The 24,827-nt window shown below is 42.0% G+C and overlaps 1 protein-coding gene across 6 annotated transcripts; it reads right to left on the reverse strand.

Moving 5' to 3' along the window:
* Positions 1–1,755: 1,755 nt before the first annotated feature.
* ZNF268 (zinc finger protein 268) lies at positions 1,756–24,074 on the reverse strand. Of its 6 annotated transcripts, none has more exons than XM_032168178.2 (6): positions 23,962–24,074; positions 23,558–23,642; positions 17,252–17,452; positions 13,697–13,823; positions 13,310–13,405; positions 1,756–6,464 (listed from the first exon to the last, which is right to left on the reverse strand). In XM_032168178.2, exons 2-6 carry the CDS (start codon positions 23,588–23,590, stop codon positions 4,078–4,080), a joined length of 2,844 nt encoding a protein of 947 aa, XP_032024069.1. In that variant the 5' UTR covers positions 23,591–23,642; positions 23,962–24,074; the 3' UTR covers positions 1,756–4,077. The 6 variants fall into 6 exon arrangements, 5 of the variants coding, with proteins under 5 accessions (XP_032024069.1, XP_032024070.1, XP_032024071.1 ...); XM_032168179.2 differs by lacking the exon at positions 23,962–24,074 and adding an exon at positions 23,794–23,948; XR_009208888.1 differs by lacking the exon at positions 23,962–24,074 and having other exon boundaries at positions 1,869–1,933; positions 3,805–6,464; positions 23,558–23,787.
* Positions 24,075–24,827: the final 753 nt, after the last annotated feature.

The raw sequence follows: 24,827 nt of genomic DNA on the forward strand, positions 1-24,827 counted from the left end.
AGTGATGCGCATTCTTGTAATTTTGCTTTGTTTTTTACAGACAGGGTCTCGCTTTGTTGCCCAGGATGGAGTGCAGGGACATGATCATAGCTCACTGTAGCCTTGAAGTACTGGACTCAAGCTAACCTCCTGCCTCAGCCTCCTCAGTAGCTGGGACTACAGGCACATGCCACTACACCTGGCTATCTTTTTTTTGAGATGGAGTCTTGTTCTGTCGCCCAGCCTGGAGTGCAGTGGTGCAATCTTGGCTCACTGCAACTTCCACCTCCTGGGTTCAAGCAATTCTCCTGCCTCAGCCTCCTGAGTAGATGGGATTACAGGCACATGCCATCACACCTGGCTGATTTTTGTATTTTTAGTAGAGATGGGGTTTCACCATGTTAGCCACACTGGTCTTGAAATCCTGACCTCAAGTGATCTGCCCACCTCGGCCTCCCAAAATACTGGGATTACAGGCATGAGCCACAGCACCTGACCACACCTGGCTAATCTTTTAAAAAAAGTTTTTGTACAGACAGGGTCTCCCTATGTTGGTCAGGCTGGTCTCAAACTCCTGGGTTCCAGCAACCCTCCAGCCTCAGCCTCCCCAATGCTGGGATTACATGGATGAGCCACTGCACCTGGCTAATTTTACTTTAAAGGAATCTTTCTACCATTTTATCATTAAGTATGACATTTGTGTTTTCGGAACATATATTCCCTACCAAGTTACAGGAGTTAATTTTAATTCCTAACTTAATAGTATTTTAGTGTCATCTATGGGTATTAAATTCCATCAAGTGATTTGTCAGCATATACTGAGATAATCCCTATGAGTTCTATCTGGTAGTAAAGTTAATTAAAATATTTTCTAATATTAAATCTTCCAAACATACTCTTTTGTTGAGACAGGGTCTCGCCCTGTCACCCAGGGTGGAGTACAGTGGTACGATCTCAGCTCACTGCAACTTCCGCCTCCTAGATTCAAGTGATTCTCCCACCCCAGCATCCCAAGTAGCTGGGATTATAGGCGTCAGTTACCATGCCCTGCTATTTTTTTGTATTTTTAGTAGAGAGGGATTTCACCATGTTGGCCAGGCTGGTCTCAAACTCCTGACCTCAGGTAATCCACCATCTCAGCCTCCCAAAGTACTGGGATTACAAGTGTGAGCCACCGTGCCCGGCCCCATATATCTCTTTTTAAGTGGGCACACTGCCATTATAAATAATAGTGATTCTGCTGGTAATGAACAAAGGATGCTGCTGGATCCACTAATACTCTGTTAAACCTAATATCATGACTTTCTTGTTGTTAGCTATACATTGGTTTGCTATAATTCCATTTAGAATTTTTAAACCTATGTTCACAAATATGGATTTTTAAACCTATCTTCACAAATATGGTTTGCAAGTCATTTTTTCTCCTAAATTTCTATTTGATGGGGAAGTTGTAAAATATTGGGGTTATCTTTCCTTGGATTTTCCTTGTAACTAATAACTATTCCTGAAAAGTCTCTGGAATGTCTTTCTTTTCTGGGGCTGGGGTAGAAGGACTAGGTAGATTTACAAACCAATAACTCAATTTCTGTTTTGTAAAATTTTCATTTCATTAAACAATATTAAGTCCTAATCAAGTATTATTCTTTCCCACAGTATCTGAGTGCTGTCCTCAATACTGTCAACACTTCTGGCTTCTACTAGGCAAGGCTGCATGTAGACTTGCATCTGAAAAAACAACAAAGTAAAATCTAACCCCAGATAGTAGTAAGCTGAATATAAACTTTCTCTTATGTATTTGTCTTCTTTGGTACATCAATAATAATATACACCTTTACAGTATTTCCCAGACTGGGGGATATACTTTAGGAAATATCTGCAATTATTTGTTTATGTATGATTTCTCTTCCCTTCTGTGAATCATCATTCTTCACCCCAAGTATCTTGAGACTGGATTCTGTATAAGCAGAACACAACAGTAAGGCGTTCAGAAATCATTACATTCCTCTGCTTCAAGGATGAAAATTTCTTTGGGTATCTAATAGAGTACAAAGCACAAGGTGTTTCAGAAATATTTGCAGTGTTGAATCCTCATACTCCTCCAAGATAGCCCTAATCTAATTGCCAGGGTCCCACTCTTCTCAGATTAATGCCCACTTACATAACAAACCTGATGAGATAGTGAATAAAACTAATTTTGTGAGTAAGCAACTGGCAGGATTTTTCACCATTCTGACTCTATAGCTACATATAACTAAGTAGTATCACTGATGACACATAATCTTAAATTGAAGTTTTAGGATCATTATTCTCCATGTTATACATGGGTATCAAGTCCCCTCTTGACCACACTCCAGAATTCTGTTTAAAATTTTTCAATGACAACTTATCCATTTCCCCAGAGCCTCAGTGAGCACATGATGCCAACAATCCATTTCATGACTTCATAGCATGGGCCAAGTTTCTGCCATGGAATATAAATGGAGACTTGAAAGACTTCCACCCTGTCTTGGGAAACAACCATTTCCAAATATCCACATATCCTTGCAAGTTTCTGCCTACTCCTCTACCACCCATTTCTGAAGCCATCTGATTTAGTAAGCTGTATGCAATAGATACACAATGGCTAATGCAATCAAACAAGGAATGTATTAAAAGCACACCCAATAGCTCAAAATAAAAGACAAGTGAACAAAGTTAAGAAAATGACAGTAACAAAAGCTGTTCTGGGAACCTCTACTGAAATAGCTACTTACTACATCAAGATGCTACCATAGAACAAAAGCTCATGTTGCTTTTCTGAACTTGAAAAACCCATTAACAATGTACAGTTCTGAGCCTCTGCTGACCATAGTGCTCATGCCAAGTCCTGGGCACTACATACACCATGAGGGAATGTTTCTCTAAGAGGAAATCAAGATGTTCTAACCAGTGAAGGTAGAATAGGTTCCAGGCTACACAAACACATGAAGTGTGCCTTATATTGATTACTATAACTAAAGAGGTTCCTGCCAAGACTGCTTCCAAAGGGCAGAAGATAGCCCTAGAAAATGTTTGCAGTGTGGAAATGCATTTTTAATAAGTCATATGCTAGTAACAAGTTGCATTTGGTAAGACACAAAGAAACAATGTTGGTATGCAGAGTAGAAATCTCTGGAAGATGATACTTACTTTTGTCTCACATATGGCATTCACAAGTAAAATGCCAAACTGCAAAATTCATATTATGTAGTACATATAGTAAGATATCTAAATATCCCTGTAGACTCTAGGATGTTATTTCTTATTCTTAACCTCCTTACTAGATTCGCTTGTACACTGAAATAATCTGTATCTTATTATTTATAATTGAGAATTTTCTCAAATCTTTTCCTGAAATTTTGGAACACCTGGAATAAAATTTCTCTTAAAATGATTCCTAAAGGAAATAATTCTTCAAAATTAATATTAAGATATAATAATAGGTTGGTTTTTTTTTTTTTTTTTTTTAGAATGAAGCTTCTAAGGTGAGGTTAACAGTCCAGCTGTGCCTTATTTGGTACATTCATAGATGTTCACTCCTATATATATTTTTTCCCTAGGGGTTTGTCATTTCTAGATTTAAACTTCCCTTATAGCATGGTTCCTCCAAGGTATATGCTTCCAATACATAAAATGTTTGTAATTTTGTTAATTCTGCCATTCATTAGCTCAATAATTTCTCATTAAAATCCTGTAAACTACGAATTTCAAAGAAGTCTATTCTATATTCATCTGGTTCATGAAGTTTCCTCTTTGTGAATCTAATGTTAGTAAAATGACTTTACAACGTTTAACATGGTTCCTCACCTGTATGAACTTTTCAGAAAAAGGTATGACTTGCTGCTCAAAATTTTCAGAGTGGTTACTAAATTCAGTTTTCCTGTGTATTGTCTACTATCTTTTTGCATGTAAAGAACAGCTTTCTGTGGATGCCTTTCCATATGCTGTGTATTCATAAAGTTTCTATTCAGTATGAGTTTTCTGGAAAATGACAACATGATTCCACTTACAGAGTTTCTCTTTACATATGATTCTGTTGCTATCTCTTGTGAATTTACTTTTCAGAGTTTCATAAAATTATCAATGTTTGTCATCTACATGAGTTCTCTGATGCATAATGAGCTGTGACTTCCAACAAAAGGCTTTCCCACATTCAGTGCACTTACAAGGCTTCTCTCCTGTATGTGTTCTCTGATGTGCACTGAGAATTGATTTTTGAGAGAAGGTTTTCCCACATTCATTGCACCCATAGGGTTTCTCTCCTGAATGAGTTCTTTGATGTACAATGAGCTGAGAATTCCTAATGAAGGCTTTTCCACACTCACTGCATACATATGTTTTCTCTCTCATGTGCATTCTCTGGTGTATGAGAAGGCGTAATTTCCCACTGAAGGATTTCTCACATTGACTGCATTTATAAGGGTTTACCCCTGCATGAGTTCGCTCATGTACAATGAGTAGTGACTTCCAAATGAAGGCTTTCCCACATTCATTACATTCATATGGTTTCTCACCTGAATGAGTTCTCATGTGTATAATTAGGTATGACTTGCTGCTAAAAGCTTTCCCACATTCACTGCACCCATAAGGCTTTTCCCCTGCATGAGTTCGCTGATGTGAAATGAGCTGGTCTTTCCTATTAAAGGCTTTCCCACATTCACTGCATTCATAGGGATTTTCTCCTGTGTGAATTCTCTGATGCACAATGAGTTGTGAATTGAAACTAAAGGATTTCCCACATTCCCTGCACTCATGTGGTTTCTCTCCTGTATGAGTTCTCATATGTATACTAAGGTATGACTTGCTCCTGAAGGCTTTCCCACACTCACTGCATCCATATGGTTTTACTCCTGTGTGACTTCTCTGATGTACAATGAGCTGGGACTTCAAACTAAAGGTTTTTTCACATTGACTGCATCCATAGGGTTTTACTCCAGTGTGCACTCCTTGATGTACAATGAGCTGTGATTTGAATGTAAAGGCTTTTCCACATTCGTTACAACTATAGGGCTTCTCTCCTGTATGAGTTCTCTGATGTACAATCAGGTTTGACTTTGTATTAAAGGCTTTCTGACACTCACTACATTCAAATGGTTTCTCCCCTGTATGAGTTCTCTGGTGTATAATAAGCTGTGACTTTAAACCAAAAGCTTTTCCACACTCAGTGCATTCATAAGGCTTCTCTCCTGCATGAGTTCTCTGGTGTGAAATAAGCTGGTATTTCCGACTGAAGGTTTTCCCACATTCATGGCATTCATAGGGGTTCTCTCCTGTATGAATCCTCTGATGTATAATGAGCTGTGATTTAAAACTGAAGGCTTTCCCACAATCGTTGCATTCATGGAGTTTTTCTCCTGTATGAGTCTTTGTATGTATAATAAGGTATGACTTGCTCCTGAAGGCTTTGCCACATTCATTGCATACATAAGGTTTCATTCCTGTGTGACTTCTCTGATGTACAATGAGCTGTGATTTCAAACTGAATCCTTTACCACATTGAATACACCCATAAGGCTTCACTCCTGTGTGAATCCCCTGATGTACAATGAGCTGTGACTTGAATGTAAAGGCTTTTCCACAATCACTACAAACATAAGGTTTCTCCCCTGTATGGGTTCTCTGATGTACCATAAGGTTTGACTTTGTATTAAAGGCTTTCTGACATTCATTGCATTCATATGGTTTCTCTCCTGTATGAATTCTTTCATGTATAATGAGCTGTGATTTTAAACCAAAAGCTTTCCCACATTCATTACACACATATGGTTTCTGTCCTGAATGACTTTTCTGGTGTGAAACAAGCTGGTCTTTCCTACTGAAGACTTTCCCACATTCACAGCACTCACAGAGATTCTCACCTGTGTGAATTCTCTGATGTATAACAAGCTGTGAATGGAAACTGAATGTTTTCCTGCATTCACTGCATTCATGTAGTTTCTCTCCTGTATGAATTCTCTGATGTACAATGAGATATGATTTACTACTGAAGTCTTTCCCACATTCATTACACCCATAGGGTTTCTCTTCGGCATGAGTTCGCTGATGCACTACAAGGTATGACTTGCTGCTGAAGGCTTTCTCACAATAGCTGCATCCAAAGGGTTTTTCACCCATATACATTTGTTGGCACATAAGTTGTGATTTCTTATTGACAGTTTTTCCAGATTCATTGCTTTCACAGTATTTTATTCCAATAACAGTTTGCTCATGTTTAGAATGGAAGAATGATTTTCCATGTACCTGAAACCCATTAGGATTCTTTCTAGCATAATTACTAGTGAAATCTATATATTTCAAACTCTTTCCATGCGTGCCACATTTATGAGATTTCTGTCTTGAAAGATACTTTGTACTAAGAAGACATAGTTTTCCAAATGTAGTGCATTCAAAGCTTTTTGCTGTACTTCCCAGCTTGTCTTTATTTTCCTGATGCCAATCCATAAGATCATCAATTTTCCAGACTGTGTCTAGAAATGAGAATAATTGGTCACGTTATAAATCACATGATTGTGGTATACTAGAAAGTTGCCTATGAAATGAGAACAATTAGTCACATGTTATAAATCACATGATTGTGGTATACTAGAAAGTTCCCTATGAAATGCCGTATCATGAGGTTTTTAGTTTCAGATATCAGATCTGAATATAAATAAATTCTCAGGTATAAAAACACTCAAACTACTGGGTACTGAGAAAAAGAAAAACCAAACTGAAGACAGGCATAGTAAACTGATAAGAAGTTTACAAGTTTTGCATATTGGATAAAGAAGGCAAAATAGGCAAAAGGAACAATGAAGATAATATAAAGATGTCATTAGGGATCTATGAACATTAGATTTATTCAAAAGATAATTATTAAATACCTACTATGTGCCAAACACTATGCTAACTTCTGGAGAAATGGCAGAGAACAATGCAGATTACTTCCCAGTCCTCCTGGGAATAACATCTCAATACCTAGTAAATGGATAAAAATAAACCGAGAGGGAACATCATTCTTTAACAGGACAAGAAGCAGTTCTTAAAACCATTCAGAGAAATCAAAACTGAAACAAAAACAAAGCTTTCTACAATGTAACAAAAATTAGAATGCCATCAGACTTCTCATTAGGAAAACTAGAGGACAGAAAATAGAGCAATGAGGAATAAAGTCAAAACAATTTCAGATGCACAGGTCTCAATGTTTGTATCACCCCTTTCCAGGAAGCTACTCTTGAGTTGCTCCAAGAAAAGAAATGACAGAGGATATAGAAAATAAAATCAAAAAGGAGATCCTAGGATAAAAATTGCACAGCAGGCCTTAAAAAAACTAAGCTACTCTGGCCACGCGCGGTGGCTCACGCTTGTAATCCCAGCACTTTGGGAGGCCGAGGCGGGCGGATCACGAGGTCAGGAGATCGAGACCATCCTGGCTAACACAGTGAAACCCCATCTCTACTAAAAATACAAAAAATTAGCTGGGCGAGGTGGCGGGCGCCTGTAGTCCCAGCTACTCAGGAGGCTGAGGCAGGAGAATGGCATGAACCCCGGGCGGCGGAGCCTGCAGTGAGCCGAGATCGCGCCACTGCACTCCAGCCTGGGCGACAGCAAGACTCTGTCTCAAACAAAAAGAAAAAAAAAAAAACTAAGCTACTCTGAAGCAAGTCAGAAAAACTTAGCAGTCAATATCACTAGCAAGAAAAAAGGAATACAATTAATAATTTGGCTGAAAGTATCAGCCAAGAATATTCAGATACTGAAAGGAGAGTCTGGAATTGAATATGTGATGAACACATTAATGATAACAAAATTAAACAAGCAAAAAATTAACTACAGAAAAAATACAAATTTAGAAACAAAAATAAATCACTGTATACTTGCATGATTTACCTATAAATAGGAATTACAGTCCTACCAACATAAAAACTGAAGACAGATTTAACCAGAAATATGAAATAACTGTATCAGAATGATGGAGGCATGGGAACATGAGAAGAGACATGTCTCCATCATGAGTGTGTATACGGTGGGAAGGTATGGAGGGAGGAGAGTGAAAGAGAAGTAAATCACCTTTCTGTACTAAGCAATCATTAGGGGAGAAAGCCAAGGTGTAGCAGAATAAGCTGATTATTTAGAAATATGGAGGCAACTACCACCAGAGTTAAAAAGAGACTGAAGATGTTTTCTCTAGCAGGCATGGAAAAGAATGGGCATGGGGTAGGCAAACAGCTGAGTGAACACAAAAACAAAAAGGGAAAGACAGAAAACAGATAGGAAATAAGACTAAGGATCAAGTCCTTTGGCACAACAGGAAATATCTGGAGGTTGAGTAGAAAATAGACAGATGCCCCAAAACTACATACTAACCAGGGTAATGAAAGAAAAGGATATTAAAAGAAAGCAGAGCAGATCAGGGGATCTTAACATCTCACTCCAGGTTTACTGTGAAAACCTGCAGGTAGTTTTCCTATTAAATCTGATCCCTCTTTATTCATTTTGTATACAACCATCAAATTCTATCTCCTCAAACATCAATTCCCTACTGAGGCATTATCTTCCGTTAATGCAGTGACAAATAAATATGAGCACTTTTGGTTTTCACAATGGCTTGAGAAGGAGTGATATTATTAAATGGTCCTATAGTAAAAACTGTCCCCAACAAAATGAAAATAGGCCAGTGAATAATTACTCTGTGCCCTAGAATCAGATTTGCTCCTGTGTTTGACTGTCACTATTTTTTTGGCAGACTTTCATAGTTCATGGATACTGAAGCCATCCTAACTATCAAACCCTGTACTTTATCCTTCCATTCCTTCTGATGCTGGTAACACACCCATCCTTATCTTTGCTTGGTTCCTGTATCTCTGCTTTCATCATCTGAAATCTAATGTTTCTTCTCTACAGCATGCTCTTTGTAACAATAATGGCAAAAACAGGATTATACTTGACACCTCAAGGTAGAGTTCAAAGAATTGAAAAAATCAGGGAATACCAAACCCAGAAAGTAAAAGACAGGTTTTTTTTTTTTTTTTTTTTTTTAGATGGAGTCTCTGTCGCCAGGCTGGAGTGCAGTGGTGTGATCTCGGCTCACTACGATCTCCGCCGCCCAGGTTCAAGCAATTCTCCTGCCTCAGCCTCCCGAGTAGCTGGGATTACAGGCATGCATCACCATGCCCAGCTAATTTTTGTATTTTTAGTAGAGATGGGGTTTCACCATGTTGGCCAGGATAGTCTTGATCTCTTGACCTCATGATCCGCCCACCTCAGCCTCCCAAAGTGCTGGGATTACAGGCATGAGCCACCACGCCTGGCCTTTTTTTTTTTTTTTTTTAAGAGACAGGGTTGGCTGGGCATGGTGGCTCATGCTTGTAATCCCAGCACCTTGGGAGGCCGAGGCGGGTGGATCACCTGAGGTCAGGAGTTCGAGACCAGCCTGGCCAACATGGTGAAACCCTGTCTAAAAATACAAAAATTAGCCAGGTGTGGTGGTGCGTACCTGTAATCCCAGCTACTTGGAAGCGGGAGGCAGGAGAATTGCTTGAACCTGGGAGGTGGAGGTTGCAGTGAGCCGAGATCGCACCACTGCACTCCAGCATAGGCAACAGAGCGAGACTCCATCTCAAAAAAAAAAACAAAAACAAAAAAGAGACAGGATCCCTCTCTGTCACCCAGATTCAAGTGCAGTGGTGCAATCGTTGCTCACTGCACCTTCAACCTCCCAGACTCAACTGACCCTCCAACCTCAGCATCCCAAGTAGCTGGGACTACTGGCAACAGCCATCATGACCACCTACTTTTTAAAATTTTTGGTAAAGCTGGGGTCTCACTATGTTTCCCAAGCTGGTCTTAAGCTCCTGGCCTCAAGTGATCCTCTCACCTTGGCCTCCCAAACTGCTGGGATCACAGACATGTGCCACTGCACCTGGCACATGGTTCCTGTAAAACATTTAGCCTGCTGAACATGATCAGGCATTCTTAAGCTTGAAGATTATTTAAACATGATTCAAGACCATATTAAATATGGTTCCTGGCTGTGGTCCAAAGGCAATTACTGGGAACCCAAATATACACCAAGAGAATTGAGATTCTGAAGCTACACAAAAGCAGTCTCCCCAATGACCATCTCGAGTTTAATCACAAATGATGATGGAAAAGGAACTTATGCTTGGAGCGCAGAAACAAAGGTTCACCAGGTAGCTTATTTCACTGCCACAGACAGAAATTCTGACAAGGCCAACAGTGTAAACCAGGGCTACCATGTGGTGTTCACTGCTGCTGCCCTCCTGGAACTGGGGGACCGTAGACTTGTCTCTATCCCTCTACCTTTGGATGGCTGGATGTGTTTAATTTATCTTTAATTATAGGTCTATAGACCATAAAGAACTACTCCCAGCTCTAACTGTGAACAGGATCCTAGACTTGTATTAATGTAGTACAAGAACCAACGTATGGGTTGCAGCAAATATCTGAAGATGCATGGCTGGGAAGAAGGGTGTGACAGGTGCTGCCTGGCCAAGGAAGGTGAAGGCAGACAGTGCTGCTTACCCAGTAGTTCTTCTGCCCTGTTCCTGGCTGGCAGTAACCTGATTTTTTTCCACCTCCATCTGGGTGATGTGCTTCAGTCAGGGAAGTGAGGACCCATTTCTATCCCCAGTCCCGCTTCCAAAAGGTAAAGCATAATTTATCTGAGCCAACAGAGATAGCCCCATTTCCCTTTCCAGAGCCTTCCTCAGACAGGGGCATGTGACAAAAATTTAGCCTGTTGAACATGATCAGTCTGCTTGGGACTTCCTGGGATGAGCTTTCCTGTCTGACAGACTCATGTGTGAAGAAACAGCCCTTTTTATTTCATTGGCCACTGGTATATCCACAGGCATCAACTAGAACTGCAAGAGCCATCTGAGGACCATTAAAGAAGATAACCTAAGGAAAATGCCAACATATCTAGATGGGCCCTTGGTGAGTGAGTGAGTCAATCACTTAGTTGATCCTGGAGCTGTCCCAATTCAGGACCTTTTGTGATGTGCAATAATAAATCACTTCTGCTTAAATTAGTTGGTCTGGGATTGACCAACAACTGCAGCTGAAACAATCCTAGTAATGCAAGGACTAACTGTTGATTTATGCTGTCATGCTAGTGATAGAATAAATGGGGTGTTCAGGGAAATATATCTGACAGTAACATCATAGATGAATTAGTATAAAAAGAGTAAAATGAATAAATTTAGCTAAATACAATCCAGACATGATAATACTGGCCTCGTTTTGAGTGGGAATTGAGACGATGAGGGTTTTAAAAGACCTCTTTTTAAAGGAACAAAATGCTAACACACTGTACCAAAATTAGTAAGGGAGCCCTGCACAGAAAGGAAATTCAAGCTGACTTCCCCAATGTTAGGAAAAAAAACTTAAAATTTAAAAAACAGGATAAACAAAGAGAAGAAGGCTATGGAGCAGTGGGAGAGACGATTCCAGTTTCTGAAAACAAGGCCAGGGAGTGGTACAAGGAAGATGCCAGTGAAACAATAAAAACCAGGACCAAAGGGCAGATAAAAGATCAGTGTGGCTATCAATTACCAGTAGAGGAAAAGAGCTTAAATCTTCCAAATGGAAGTTGTTAAGGTTTGAATGTGTCCCCTCTAAAACTCATGTTGAAACTTAATCCCCATTGTGGTGGTATTAAGAGAAGATTAAGTTGTGCCCTCATGAATGGATTAGTGGTTTCTAAAAGGGCTTGAGGGAACAATCTTAGGCCTTTTTTGCCCCTCTTTCTGTCCCACAGTGTTCCTCACCTCCAGAGGATGCAGCAACAAGGCGTCATCTTGGAAGCACAGGGCAGGCCCTCACCAGACACCAAACCTGCCAGCACCTTGGCTTTGGACTTTCCAGCCTTCAAAACTGTGAGAAATAAATTTCTGTGCTTTATAAAATAACCTAGTCTATAGTATTTTATTATAGCAACACAAATGGACTCAGACAGAAGTCTTCTTTTTTTGAGACGAGATCTCACTATCACCCAGGCCGGAGTCTAGTGGCACAACCATAGTTCACTGCAGCATCAAATTCGTGGGCTCAAGCAATCCTCCCACCTCAGCCTCCCAAGGAGCTGGGACAACAGGTGCACACCACTGTGCTCGGCTAACATGTACATCTTTTAAAAGTTACACTATATGAGAGAAATGAAGAATAAAGACCCCTTGGATTCAGAAGAGCAAGAGAAGCCCAGTAGAACATGAAGGGAAAAAGTGCTCGGTCATGCAGCACAGGAACAGGATCAACAGGTGTCACTGCACGATCATGGACACTATCAAATGACAAAGGAATGTGCTCAGAAGGTACAGAGTGATAATGTTAAAGCCATTAGCAAGGCCAGGCACGGTGCCTGACACCTGTAATCCTAGCACTTTGGGAGGCCGAGGTGAGCAGATCACAAAGTCAGCAGATCGAGACCAACCTGGCTAACGTGGTGAAACCCCGTCTCTACAAAAAAAATACAAGAAATTAGCCGGGTGTGGTGGCGGGCGCCTGTAGTTCCAGCTACTTGGAAGGCTGAGGCAGGAGAATGGCGTGAACCTGGGAGGTGGAGCTTGCAGTGAGCCGAGATCACGCCACTGCACTCCAGCCTGAGCAACAGAGCAAGACTCCATCTCAAAAAAAAAAAAAGCCATTAGCATAGAGAAGCACAAAAGGGGTAGAATCTACTAACAGGTTTCAAAAAGAAGGAAGATGGGACTGTGGTTGTTGAATTTATGTGTAATGGATTTAAATGTAATTTTCAAAATATAGAAAGGAAAGAGAAGGAGCATGAGAGTCACATCAAGTGAAGGAAAGAGGAAAGGCTTGCTAAAATGCATAATGAAATGAGTCTATCACCAAGATAGAGTAAGGAGGGAAATAAGGATGCCAACGAGAAGATTAAGAGTGGATGGTAAGGCCAGGCATGGTGGCTCACACCTGTAAACCCAGCACTTTAGGAGGCTAAGGCAGGAGGATCACCTGAGGTCAGGAGTTTGAGACTAGACTGGCCAACATGGCAAAACCCCATCTCTACTAAAAATATAAAAATTAGCCGGGCATGGTGGCGCACAACTGTAATCCCAGCTACTCAGGAGGCTGACACGGAAGAATTGCTTGAACCCAGGAGGCAGAGGATGCAGCGAGCCGAGATCACACCACTGCACTCCAGCCTGGGCAACAAAGTGAAACTCTGTCTCAAAAAAAAAAAAAAACAGCGCATGGTAATACATGAGGCAAAGTACAAACAAGAAGCACACCACATTGGAATTCATGCTAATTCTGAATACAGAGGAAAAGATTTGTCTCCATCACTCACTTGGACAGGACTGATTTGGAACTTGGGCCTGTACCATACACAGCTCTTCTCCTTGTTCCAACTTGAAGATGACATCAGGTTTGGTGTGTTGATACCCTATAAATAGAAAATCACAGACAGCCTGGAACAAACAGCTTGAGATTCAGAGATTCTGAAGAATGGCAAAGATTTGGTTTGGAGGTAGCATGATGAAGCTGCCTTTTTGCAATTTGGCAAAGTAAAGACCATTCAACTGGCATACTCTGCTGCCAATAGGGAACTAAGAAAATCTGGCCTTAAAATCTAAGTCCAAAATCACTAAGTATTTCACAGAAGGCCTCCAGTTTTCAGCAACCAAGAAGAAGCCTGGAGATCAAGCACACTCCTCCTCAGGGAGGCAGCACTTACCTAGGGACACCAGGTTGCTATAGTTCTCCAACATCACACTCCTGTACAGGCACTTCTGTGCTGGTTCTAGCAGCAGCCACTCCTCCCAGGTAAAATCCACAAACACATCCATGAATGACAAAGGTCCCTGAAATACAATATTCTCATCCAATCTCAAGTTATTTTACTAAGTTTGTGGAAAACTAGCTGTTTAGGGTGTCCATTATTTATGTTTAACTTTGTGAGAACAAAAATTGTATTGAAAACATGCATCAATGTGCATTAAATCAGTCATCTTTCTTTTTCTTTTCTTTTTTTTTTTTTTTTTTTTTTTTTGAGATGGAGTCTCACTCTGTTGCCCAGGCTGGAGTGCAGTGGTGTGATCTTGGCTCACTGCAAGCTACGCCTCCCGGGTTCACACTATTCTCCTGCCTCAGCCTCCCGAGTAGCTGGGACTATAGGCGCCCACCACCACGCCCGGCTGATGGCTGATTTTTTTGTATTTTTAGTAGAGACGGGGTTTCACCGTGTTAGCCAGGATGGTCTCGATCTCCTGACCTCGTGATCCGCCCGTCTCGGCCTCCCAAAGTGCTAGGATTACAGGCGTGAGCCACCGCACCCAGCCTCTGTAAAGTTTTAAGCTATCCTAGAAACCATCTATACAAGGGTGCTCAGATATGGGACCTTCAGTACTAAAGGCAGGACAGTCAGGCAAACAAGTTCCACTGATCACTCCTACATCTGCAATACAGTTACCAACCTCTATGTCCGGGAATATAAACATGAATGAAATAGAGTCCTGCCGCAAAGAAGCCTTCAGCACTGCAGAAGGAAGAAAAGTTACATATGCAAATGCAACTGAAAGTCAAAGAAGCTAAGAAAAAAGAACACAGATTACAACGTGGGCACAAAGGAAGAAGGAAGCAATGCTATTTGACAGTGTCAGATGGAATCTGTGAAGAGAAGACACATTAAAACTTTATGGACTAAAAAGGTAACTGCTATAAGTAGCAGCCACTCTGTGGGATAAAAGACCTAAACATGAAAATATACAGATGGTAAATGAGCAAACAAAGCATGCTCAATACCATATGTCATTAGGGAATTGCAAATCCAGACAAAAGTAAGACACCACTACACACCTATTAGAATGGATAAAATCCAAAAAACTGACCACCAAATGCTGGACAGGATGTGGAGCAATAGGAACTCTTATTCATTGCTGGTGGGAATGAAAAGTGGTAGAGTCACTTTGGAAGCCAGTTTGGCAACTTCTTACAAATCTAAACAGTCTTACCATATAATCCAGCAACTACGCCCTAGGCATTTATACAAATGAAAGGAAAACTTACGTCAAAGCAAAAATAGAAGACACACATGACAAGTATCAGATATGAAAAGAAGTTATCATTACTGAACTCACAGACATGAAAAGAATAACTGCTCTATGCACATAAATTTGATAAGTTAGATGAAAAGGACATATTCCTTGGAAGACGCAAATTACCAAATTTACTCAAAAACAGATAAACTTGGGCCAGGCGCTGTGGTTCACGCCTGTAATCCCAGCATTTTGGGAGGCTGAGGCGGGCGGATCACAAAGTCAGGAGAACGAGACCATCCTAGCTAACATGGTGAAACCCCCTCTCTACTAAAAATACAAAAAATTAGCCAGGCATGGTGGCACATGCCTGTAGTCCTAGCTACTCAGGAGGCTGAGGCAGGAGACTTGCTTGAACCCAGGAAGCAGAGGTTACAGTGAGCCGAGATCGTGCCACTGCACTCCAGCCTAGGCGACAGAGCGAGACTCCGTCTCAAAAAAACAAACAGATAAGCTTAATTGATAATTATATATCTATTAAAGAAATAAAATTTGTAGTTAACAGCATACCGATTGGAAAGAAACAAAACTGTCCTTTTTCACAGAGAGTAAGGAAACTGAGGATGCCAACGAAAAGATTAAGATGACACGACTGTTTATGAAGAAAATACCAAAAAATCTAAGGAAGTTCCTAGAACTAACTAGTGAATGTAGCAAGGTCACAGGATACATGGTCAATACATAAAAGTTGGCTATATGCCTATATAACAGCAATAAATCATTTGATTTTGAAATTAAGAAACTAGCTGGGTGCCGTGGCTCACACCTGTATTCCCAGCATTTTAGGAGGCCGAGGCAGGTGGATCACTTCAGGTCAGGAGTTTGAAACCAGCCTGGCCAACATGGTGAAACCCTGTCTCTACTAAAAATACAAAAATTAGCCGGGTGTGGTAGTGCACACCTGTAGTCCCAGCTACTCGGGAGGCTGAGGTAGAAGAACTGCTTGAACCCCAGAGGCAGAGGCTGCAGTGAACCCAGATTGCGCCACTGCACTCCAGCCTGAGTGACAGAGCAAGACTCCATCTCAAAAAAAAAAAAAAAAAGAAATTAAGACACTGATACTGTTCACAACAGCAACAACAAAACAGAAAGAACTTACATATAAATCTAAAATATCTGTGTAGGATCTGTATGCTCAAAACTATAAACACTGACTTTTAAAAATCAAAGATCTAAATAATGGGGGGGACCCTGTGTTCACGGATTTGAACTCAATCCCAAAGGTACTGTAAATCGAAAAGTGAAAGGTAAAGTAATAAAGTAACAAAGAAAAAGATCTTTATGAGCTTAGGATAAGAAAAAAATAGGACACAAAAATCATTGGCAATAAAACTGAAAAATCTGCAATCCAGATTCAGTAAAAAAAGTATCTGTTCATCAAAAGTAAGCATTAACAGAGCAAAAAAGCAAGCCAATATTGGAAGTAAAAGAAGCACCCGAGGTAAAAATTTGAATATAGGCTTCATGGTAAGTTTGTTTTAAACTTTAATGAGCATGAATCACTGAATCTTATTAAAATGAAGAGTCTGATATTAACAGCATTGAGGTGAACTCTGATATTCTGCATTTCTAACAAGCTTCCAGAACAATACATACTTTGTAAACACACACTTTTTTAAAAAAAGGATACACATAAAATACAAAATAACTTTTTGGGGATGGGGAAGGAGATGAAAATTAAGTATGAGGAAATAAGAGAATATGTAAATAAAGGTAAATAAGGACCTTACATGAACCAATGATGATAAAAGAGCCATGGGCCAGGCACAGTGGCTCATGACTGTAATCCCAGCACCTCGGGAGGCTGAGGCAGGAGGACGGCTTGAGTTTAAGAGTTGATGACCAGCCTGAGCCACATAGGGAGACCTCCTCTCTACTAAAAATAAAAAACATCAGTCAGGCATGGTGGCACTTGCCTGCTGTCCCAGCTACTCAAGAGGCTGAGGCTGAAGGATCACTTGAGCCTGGAGTTTGAGGTTGCAGTGAGTTATGATTGCACCACTGCGCTCCAGTCTGGGCGACAGAACAAGACCCTGTCTCAAAAAAAAAAAAGCAAAAGGGGTTTTGAACTGAACTGAGGAGTGATTAACTTAACCCTCTGACCTAAGGATCTCCATCCCTCTCTGCATCAAAAAAAAAAAAAAAAAAAAAAAGTAATAAAGAAAACACCAGGAATAAACAAATGAGAAGCTCACCCAGGACTTAGTGATTTTTGGCTGCTCTTGGGAAATAAACAGCCACTCTAGGACGTTCTCTGTTCTGTGACTCTTCTGCTTCTGCCTGGGTGCTCCAGGGAGAGGTTGCAGACCAGGAGTCCCTTGGCCCAAGATGGATTCCTGACGTTGGAGCTTTCTGATCCTATCCCATGAACTGTTTCGTTCTTGGAGAGGTGGGACCTGTGGACTCAAGAGCAAATTTACTTTAGCAAACATTATTTCCTTTTGGGAAAAGGAAATAGGGGTCACATCACATAAATGTGAGAGAAACACATTAGAAAACAAGGCAGGTTTAACTTCAGGAAATGCAGGGTTAGAGGCAGAAAAGAAATGGCTTCCTGACAAGGCTTAGCACCAAGAGTTCGGGTCAAGTTTTGAGCACTGCATGATAAAAATAGAGGCAAGACCCTCAAACAGCAAAGCTAGAGAAAAATGCCCTGGCTCATCCTAGCCTCCAAACAGGGACTTCCTGCCACAAACCAAATGGCGTCTTAATAGGCTGGTTTGGGAGGGCAGTGGGAATACCCATACAACATTATTATGAGGGAACAAGGAACCAAACGAGGCTCTGATAGACAATAAAAACATAACCAAAATATCTGACCACACAAAAATTGTAACATAATATTTCAAAATGAAGTAAAAGAAATCAGAAAAACAAAACTTTGAAAGGACAGATATATAAAAAATAAAAGAGCCTAGAAAGTAGATGCTTAGACATCTGGAAAATGTGAAATAAGAAATATCAGAATAAATAAATAAATTAGGAAAAAAAATTCAGAAATGAAGATTAAATTCAGGAGGAACACAAAAAAGCACCAACAACCTAGAAGGTAGCACAGGTGAAAAGTGGGGAAAGCCTAAAAAAAAAAGCAATAAAAAATTAGAAAAAGAAACAATGAATGAAATGACATGAAAAGGCTGTTCACCGAGGCATTTTTATAACCCAAATATCTATGACTACATAACTGGTTGAAAACACTATGGGCCATCTATACAGCCAGTAAAAGCTGACAGAGATAGGGAAGAGGGAGCGAACAACCTCTATGTGCCAGTATTGGTATAATACAATGATCAACATACACTCTTAGTGATAATGACAAGGGAAAGAATAGCACATACAGAAAGCTAGCTTTTGTGTTACAAAAAAGAAGGGGGATTGCAAGTATATGTACATGCACGTGTGTACCATATAAATGGGATCATATAATATGTAGTCTTTTGTGTCTGGCTTCTTTCACTTCGCATAATGCTTTCGAGGTTTATGCTTGTCATAGCACATATCAATAGTTTGTTCCTTTTGTTGCTGAATAGTATTCCATCACATTTCATCATTCACCATTAACGAACATTAAGATTATTCCCTGGAGGCTGGGCACGGTGGCTCATGCCTGTAATCCCAGAACTTTGAGAGGTTGAGGCGGGTGAGTTGCCTGAACTCAGGAGTTCAAGACCAGCCTGGGCAACACAGTAAAACCCCGTCTCTACTAAAATACAAAAAAAAAAAATTAGCCAGGCGTGACAGCGTACACCTGTAGTCCCAGCTACTCGGGAGGCTGAGGCAGGAGAATTGCTTGAGCCTGGGAAGCAGAAGTTGCAGTGAGTGCCACTGCACTCCAGCCTGGGCGACAGAGTGAGACTCCGTCTCCAAAAAAAAAGATTCTTCCCTGGAGACCAACAGCTTATCTCTCAGAGCCTTCTCTCTGTACACTGTGCACAGTCTACCCACTCTACATTTCACTCTACATTTCAGGGTCTAGGATCCTAGAATCTCTGCCGCTTAAGAAATCCTCAACCTACATCCAGAGACTAAATAGAGTACACAGGCCAGGAAAATGCACGTAGAGCCAGACTATCTGGGTTCAAGTCCTGGGTCTACATTGACCAGGGGTGCCACCTGGTCTCCAACAAGCCCTTTCTGGGCCTCAGTACCCTTACCCATCAAAGGAGAATAACAATATTCACCACCTGGGGCTAGGGCTACTGTGAGGTTTTAGGGTGATAATACCTAATAAAAGGTTTAGCACAGAACCTCATACGTAGTAGACACTGAGCATTAACATTTGGTTGAAATGGCAAAAGGAAACAAAACAAAACAAAAAACAGGAATACTTAATGAAAATAAACCACACTACAAAATGACAATCAACAAGATGAAAAGCATATGCTGGTTCTTAGAAATGAGGGCTCCACCTTCAAACATCCCCCAACTCTGACCTGTGTCTCCATTTCTACCACACTACACAAAATCCCTGCTACCTCTTGTCTGAACCACTGTACTCACCTAATCAGTCTCGTTTCCCGGTTTCTGTGTCTACTCTTGCCCACCTACAACCTGTTCTCCACTCAGCACTCAGAAGGGTCTCTGGAAATCCTAAGCAGATCATGTTGCTCCCTTTCTTAGCAGCACACGCTCTCCTGGACCCCATGGTTTCCTAGCCTGATCTGGCCTCTGGCCACCTGTGTTCATCTGCTCTCCTCTCTCTCACTCCCTACCCCCAGCCACAAAGTCCTTCCTTCCAGGTTACAAAGGCATCAAACTTCTCCTGCCTCACAGCCTTGGCCCTGGCTGTTCCCATTCTGGATGCTCTTCTACCTGCTCTTCCCAAGGCTGGCTTGCTATTGTAACTCAGACTTAGCTTAGACGTCACTTCCTTAGTGGGGGCCTTCCCTGAGCACCCAAGCTAAAGTAGCCACCATGCATTCTTTCTTTTTTTTTTTGAGACAGAGTCTCACTCTGTTGCCAGGTTGGAGTGCAGTGGCGCAATCTCGGCTCACTGCAACCTCCTACTCCTGGGGTTCAAGCGATTTTTCCGACTCAGCCTCCCGTGTAGCTGGGATTACAGGTGCTCATCACCACGCCCGGCTAATTTTCATATTTTTAGTAGAGATGGGGTTTCGCCATGTTGGCCAGGCTGGTCTCGAACCCCTGACCTCAGGTGATCTGCCCGCCTCGGCCTCCCAAAGTGCTGGGATTACAGGCGTGACCCACCACACACAGCCCATCACCACTAAATTCAATTTAGGTTTTTATGACTGCTATGGTTTGAATGATTGCATCCCTCCAAAATTCACGTTGAAACCCCATTGTGGCGGTATTAAGAGGTGGGGCCAATTAGCTGGGTGTGATGGCGCACACTTGTAATCTCAGCTACTCAGGAGGCTGAGGCAAGAGAATTATTTGAACTCGGGAAGCAGAGGCTGTGGTGAGCAGAGATTGCCACTGCACTCCAGCCTGGGAGACAGAGCGAGACTCAGTCTCAAATAAATAAATAAATAGAGAGGTGGGGCCTTTTACTAGTGATTAAGTCATGAGGGCTCTCCTTCAGGGATGGGATTAATACCCTCTTTTTTTTTTTTTTTTTTTTTTTTTTTTTTTTTTTTTTTTTTTTGAGACGGAGTCTCACGCTGTCGCCCAGGCTGGAGTGCGGTGGTGCAATCTCGGCTCACTGCAAGCTCCGCCTCCCAGGTTCACGCCATTCTCCTGCCTCAGCCTCTCTGAGTAGCTGGGACTACAGGCGCCCGCCACCACGCCCGGCTAATTTTTTTTGTATTTTTAGTAGAGACGGGGTTTCACCGTGGTCTCGATCTCCTGACCTCGTGATCCGCCCGACTCAACCTCCAAAAGTGCTGGGATTACAAGCGTGAGCCACCGCACCCAGCCAATACCCTCTTAAAAGAGGGTTCAGAGAGCCACGTGGCCCTTCCATCTCTTTGGCCATGTGAGGACACAGCATTCTTCCCTTTTTGCCCCCTTCCACCGTGTAAGGATGTAGCAAGAAAGTGCCCTCTTAAAGGCAGAGAGCACAGCCGGGTGCGGTGGCTCACGCCTGTAATCCCAGCACTCTGGGATGCTGAGACAGGTGGACTGCAAGGTCAGGAGAACGAGACCATTGTGGCCAACATGGTGAAACCCTGTCTCTACTAAAAATACAAAAAAAAAAAAAAAAAAAAAAATTAGCTAGGCGTGGTGGCACATGCCTGTAGTCCTAGCTATTTGGCAGGCTGAGGCAGGAGAATCACTTGAACCCGGGAGGCAGAGGTTGCAGTGAGCCAAGATTGTGCCACTGTACTCCACCCTGGGGACAGAGAGAGACTCTGTCTCAAAAAAAAAAAAAAAAAAGGAAAACAGAGAGCAGCCCTCATCAGATACCAAATTTACCAGCACCTTGATCTTCAACTTCTCAGTCTCCAGAATTGCGAGAAAGTAGTATCTGTTATAAGTTCCTCAGTCTGTGATATTTTGTTACAGCAGCACAGACTAATACAATGATCTAATATTACTTGATCTCCCTCATACATGTCACTTGACAAGCATTTTTGAGCTTTCCTTTTCTTTAAGTGTGAATTACATGTCTCTATTTTGTCTCACTTTTCTTGGGTTCCATCTCAGTCTCCAACACCTCTTCCCCTGCTTTCTCTTGTCATTTCTCTGACCACTGTCCCCAGTTCTCTTCTTATGATACATATTCTCCCTGAGCTACTTCGGTCACACCTAATTTGTGCAACCTCATCCAGACCTTTCTCTTGAGACACATGCCTGCCCACCTGCCCACTAGCAACCTCTACCTAGAGAAGCCAATCCATATAAAACTGAAATCTTCCCCCTCTACCAATCACAATTCTGACAGTCTTCCCTTACTCAGCAAATGGTGACACTCCCAACCAGGCCCACAGAGTAGAACTCCAGTTGTCATCCCTGGCTTTTCTGCCTCTCTTAGCACTGCACCCAGCTAGTTATGAAATCTAATTTCTTCTGCCTCTTTATCTTTACCTCCTCTTTTTTATTTATTTATTTTTTTTTTTGAGACAGAGTCTTGCTCTGTCGCCCAGGCCGGAGTGCAGTGGCGCAATCTCGGCTGACAGCAACCTCTGCCTCCTGAGTTCAAGCGATTCTCCTGTCTCAGCCTCCCGAGTAACTGGGATTACAGGCGGGAGTCACTGCACCCAGCCACCTCCTCTCCTTTCTCAAAACCACTAATTTACTTAAACCCTTATATTCTCTTACCTGCTGCAGACTAGACTGTTCTACCCTCAAATCCGTTGTGAAAACACTTCAATAAGTAAACTCCTTCCCCTATGCCAACGGTCCCCAATCAGGGACCAGTTTTGTGGAGGACAATTTTTCCACGGACGGGCAGTGGGGGGTGGCGATGGCTTCTGGATGAAACTGTTCCACTTCAGATCATCAGGCATTAGTTAGAGTCCCATAAGAAGTGCACAATCTAGATCTTTCGCATGTACAGTTCACAACACGGTTTGTGCTATGAGAAGCTAATGCAGCCTCTGATGGGAGGCGGGGCTCCGGCAGTCATGCTCACTAACCCACCACTCGCCTCCTGCCATGCACCCCAGTTCCTAACAGGCCACAGACTGGTACCAGTCTGAAGCGTGGGGGTTGGGGACCGCCTGCCCTATATGATACAATCCAAGTTTTTAATGGGGTCCTCAAAGCCCTCTATGATCTTAGGCCTACGGCTCTAGCCTCATTTTTTAATATACACCTCTACTATCACCATTAAACTCTACATTTCAGCAACCCTAAAGTGCCCAAAGTTCACCACATGAGGTCGTTTCAAGCCTCTCAAATTTGCACATGTTAATTCTTTTTCCTAGGCTGGTTTTAATCCTTTGTCTACTTTAGGTTTGTTATCTTTCAAACCTAAGTTTAAGAATCTCTTAATCATTGAAGCATTTGGGAGTAAGGGATTAGGGGGTGTCCTTACTTCCAAAACTGACCCATTTCTGCATGCCCCCGTGTATTTCCACAACCTGCTCCCAGAGCACTCATTAACTTGTCATTGTGTCTTTCTTATCCACCATTCCTAGACCACTGTTCTTCAAGACAGGGATGATGAGCAACCCATCTTTGCATTTTTAGCACCTGCCTCAGGGTCCAGCAAACAAAATACGATAAACAAAAATGTTGAACAAGTGAATAAAAAAGTTTGTAATTTCCAAAATAAGGTTCAAAGATCCCAGATACAGAAGACCCTCAGTAAATAAAGGCTGAAAAAACTGAAAGATGGGTGAGTATCCCTTGTTTAACTCAAAAGTTCAGCGTACAAAGCTGTTAGAAAAGAGACTGATGAAAGGAGAAAAAAAGGAAGTCAGATGACAAAAAGCATTTCTGGAAAGTCTGACATGCTCTAAACGACAATCCAGTTGCCTAAAAGAGCGGTGGGGTGAGAAAGCTCCTGGCAAATTCAGACTCTGGAATAGATGGAGTGTGCACACGTTGGCATTCAGGGAGCTTTTCAAGAATGAAAGAAAACCCCTACTCACCCAAATAGAAGCTGTCCGGACCCTGGTGGCCATCGCTATGGTCAGTTTTGTGTGCCTCGCTGGAGGTGACAGGACGCGAGGGATGCTATAGAAGAGAGCACAGTGAAGAAAGAGGTCTCCCAGCAGTCTCCAAACTCAGAGAGGGAAGGTCCGAGGCAGCAGGGCTGCCTGCCATTCTCGGAGCTGAGGCTCCTTCCCTCCCACAGCCACGGGATTCACCATCTCCGCCCCCTCACCAACACACAGATTAGGGTCAGGCAACCGCCCCGGGTCTGCAGCAGGACAGAGTTAAGGCAGATTAATTCTGTCCCGTCCCGCCGCCTTGAAACTGGAGGAATTTCGCGCCTCCGGCTCCTCCAAACCCTGAAGGGGCAGCAGGATAGAGTCCGGGGTACGGCCTCCACCTCCGGATCTGCAGCCACAAGGGTTCGCAACCACTCCCGACTCGGCTGGCCAGTTGACCACGACGGGTGATGAACGCTATCTGCGGAACAAGGCTCTCGCCATCGGCGCGGAGCAATGGCGGCCGTTAAGTATGTCGCACAGGAATTGCGTCATTAAGAGTCGAAGGCAAAAAACTACATCTCCCAGAGGCCTCTGCGAGGAGTTACTCCCGCGCCGGAGGGATCCGGCCAAGGGCCACCGGAAGGGGGCGTGCTAAGGTGACCCGGTAGCTCAGGCCCTCCTGCCCCGGTCCTTGAGCTCCCGCACTTGCAGGTTTTAAATTATAAAGAGAATTAAAACGCTTGACACCAATGGCTCAACGGTTGGAGGGATGTAAATTAGGTTACAAGTGTTCTAGTCCCTGCTTTACTGAAATGGTAAAATTCTTATTTTGCTTTACACTTTAATAACAAAGATTCATAAAATTCCTATTACGTGTTAACATAAATAATATTTTAATGAAAATTACATATATTTTACAAAAGAAAAAAATTTAGTAAGGAGTGGCTTCGTTTTTTGTTTAACTCTTTTCTGACTTACTAGAAAGCTGGATTCTCATATCTGCTTCTATGTTTAATCTGTTGCATATGTTGTTTTTGTTAAAGTATATAAAGATACAAGTCGAACAAGGAATAGTTTTGTTAGTGTACAATCTGAAACCATGTAGATGAACTTTTTCTACTCTATTACATAAAATCCGTTGGTCTACATTGCACTTTGAATGGATTCTTTTATCATGCATGATTTCGTAACATCGCGCATTGGCCAGTTGGAAAATATCGGTTTACTGAGCTTTGCGAATCTTCCAAATGTCAACACATTTCAT

Source organism: Hylobates moloch, unplaced genomic scaffold (assembly GCF_009828535.3).
Source record: "Hylobates moloch isolate HMO894 unplaced genomic scaffold, HMol_V3 SCAFFOLD_12, whole genome shotgun sequence".
In the NCBI taxonomy this organism is placed as follows: domain Eukaryota; kingdom Metazoa; phylum Chordata; class Mammalia; order Primates; family Hylobatidae; genus Hylobates; species Hylobates moloch.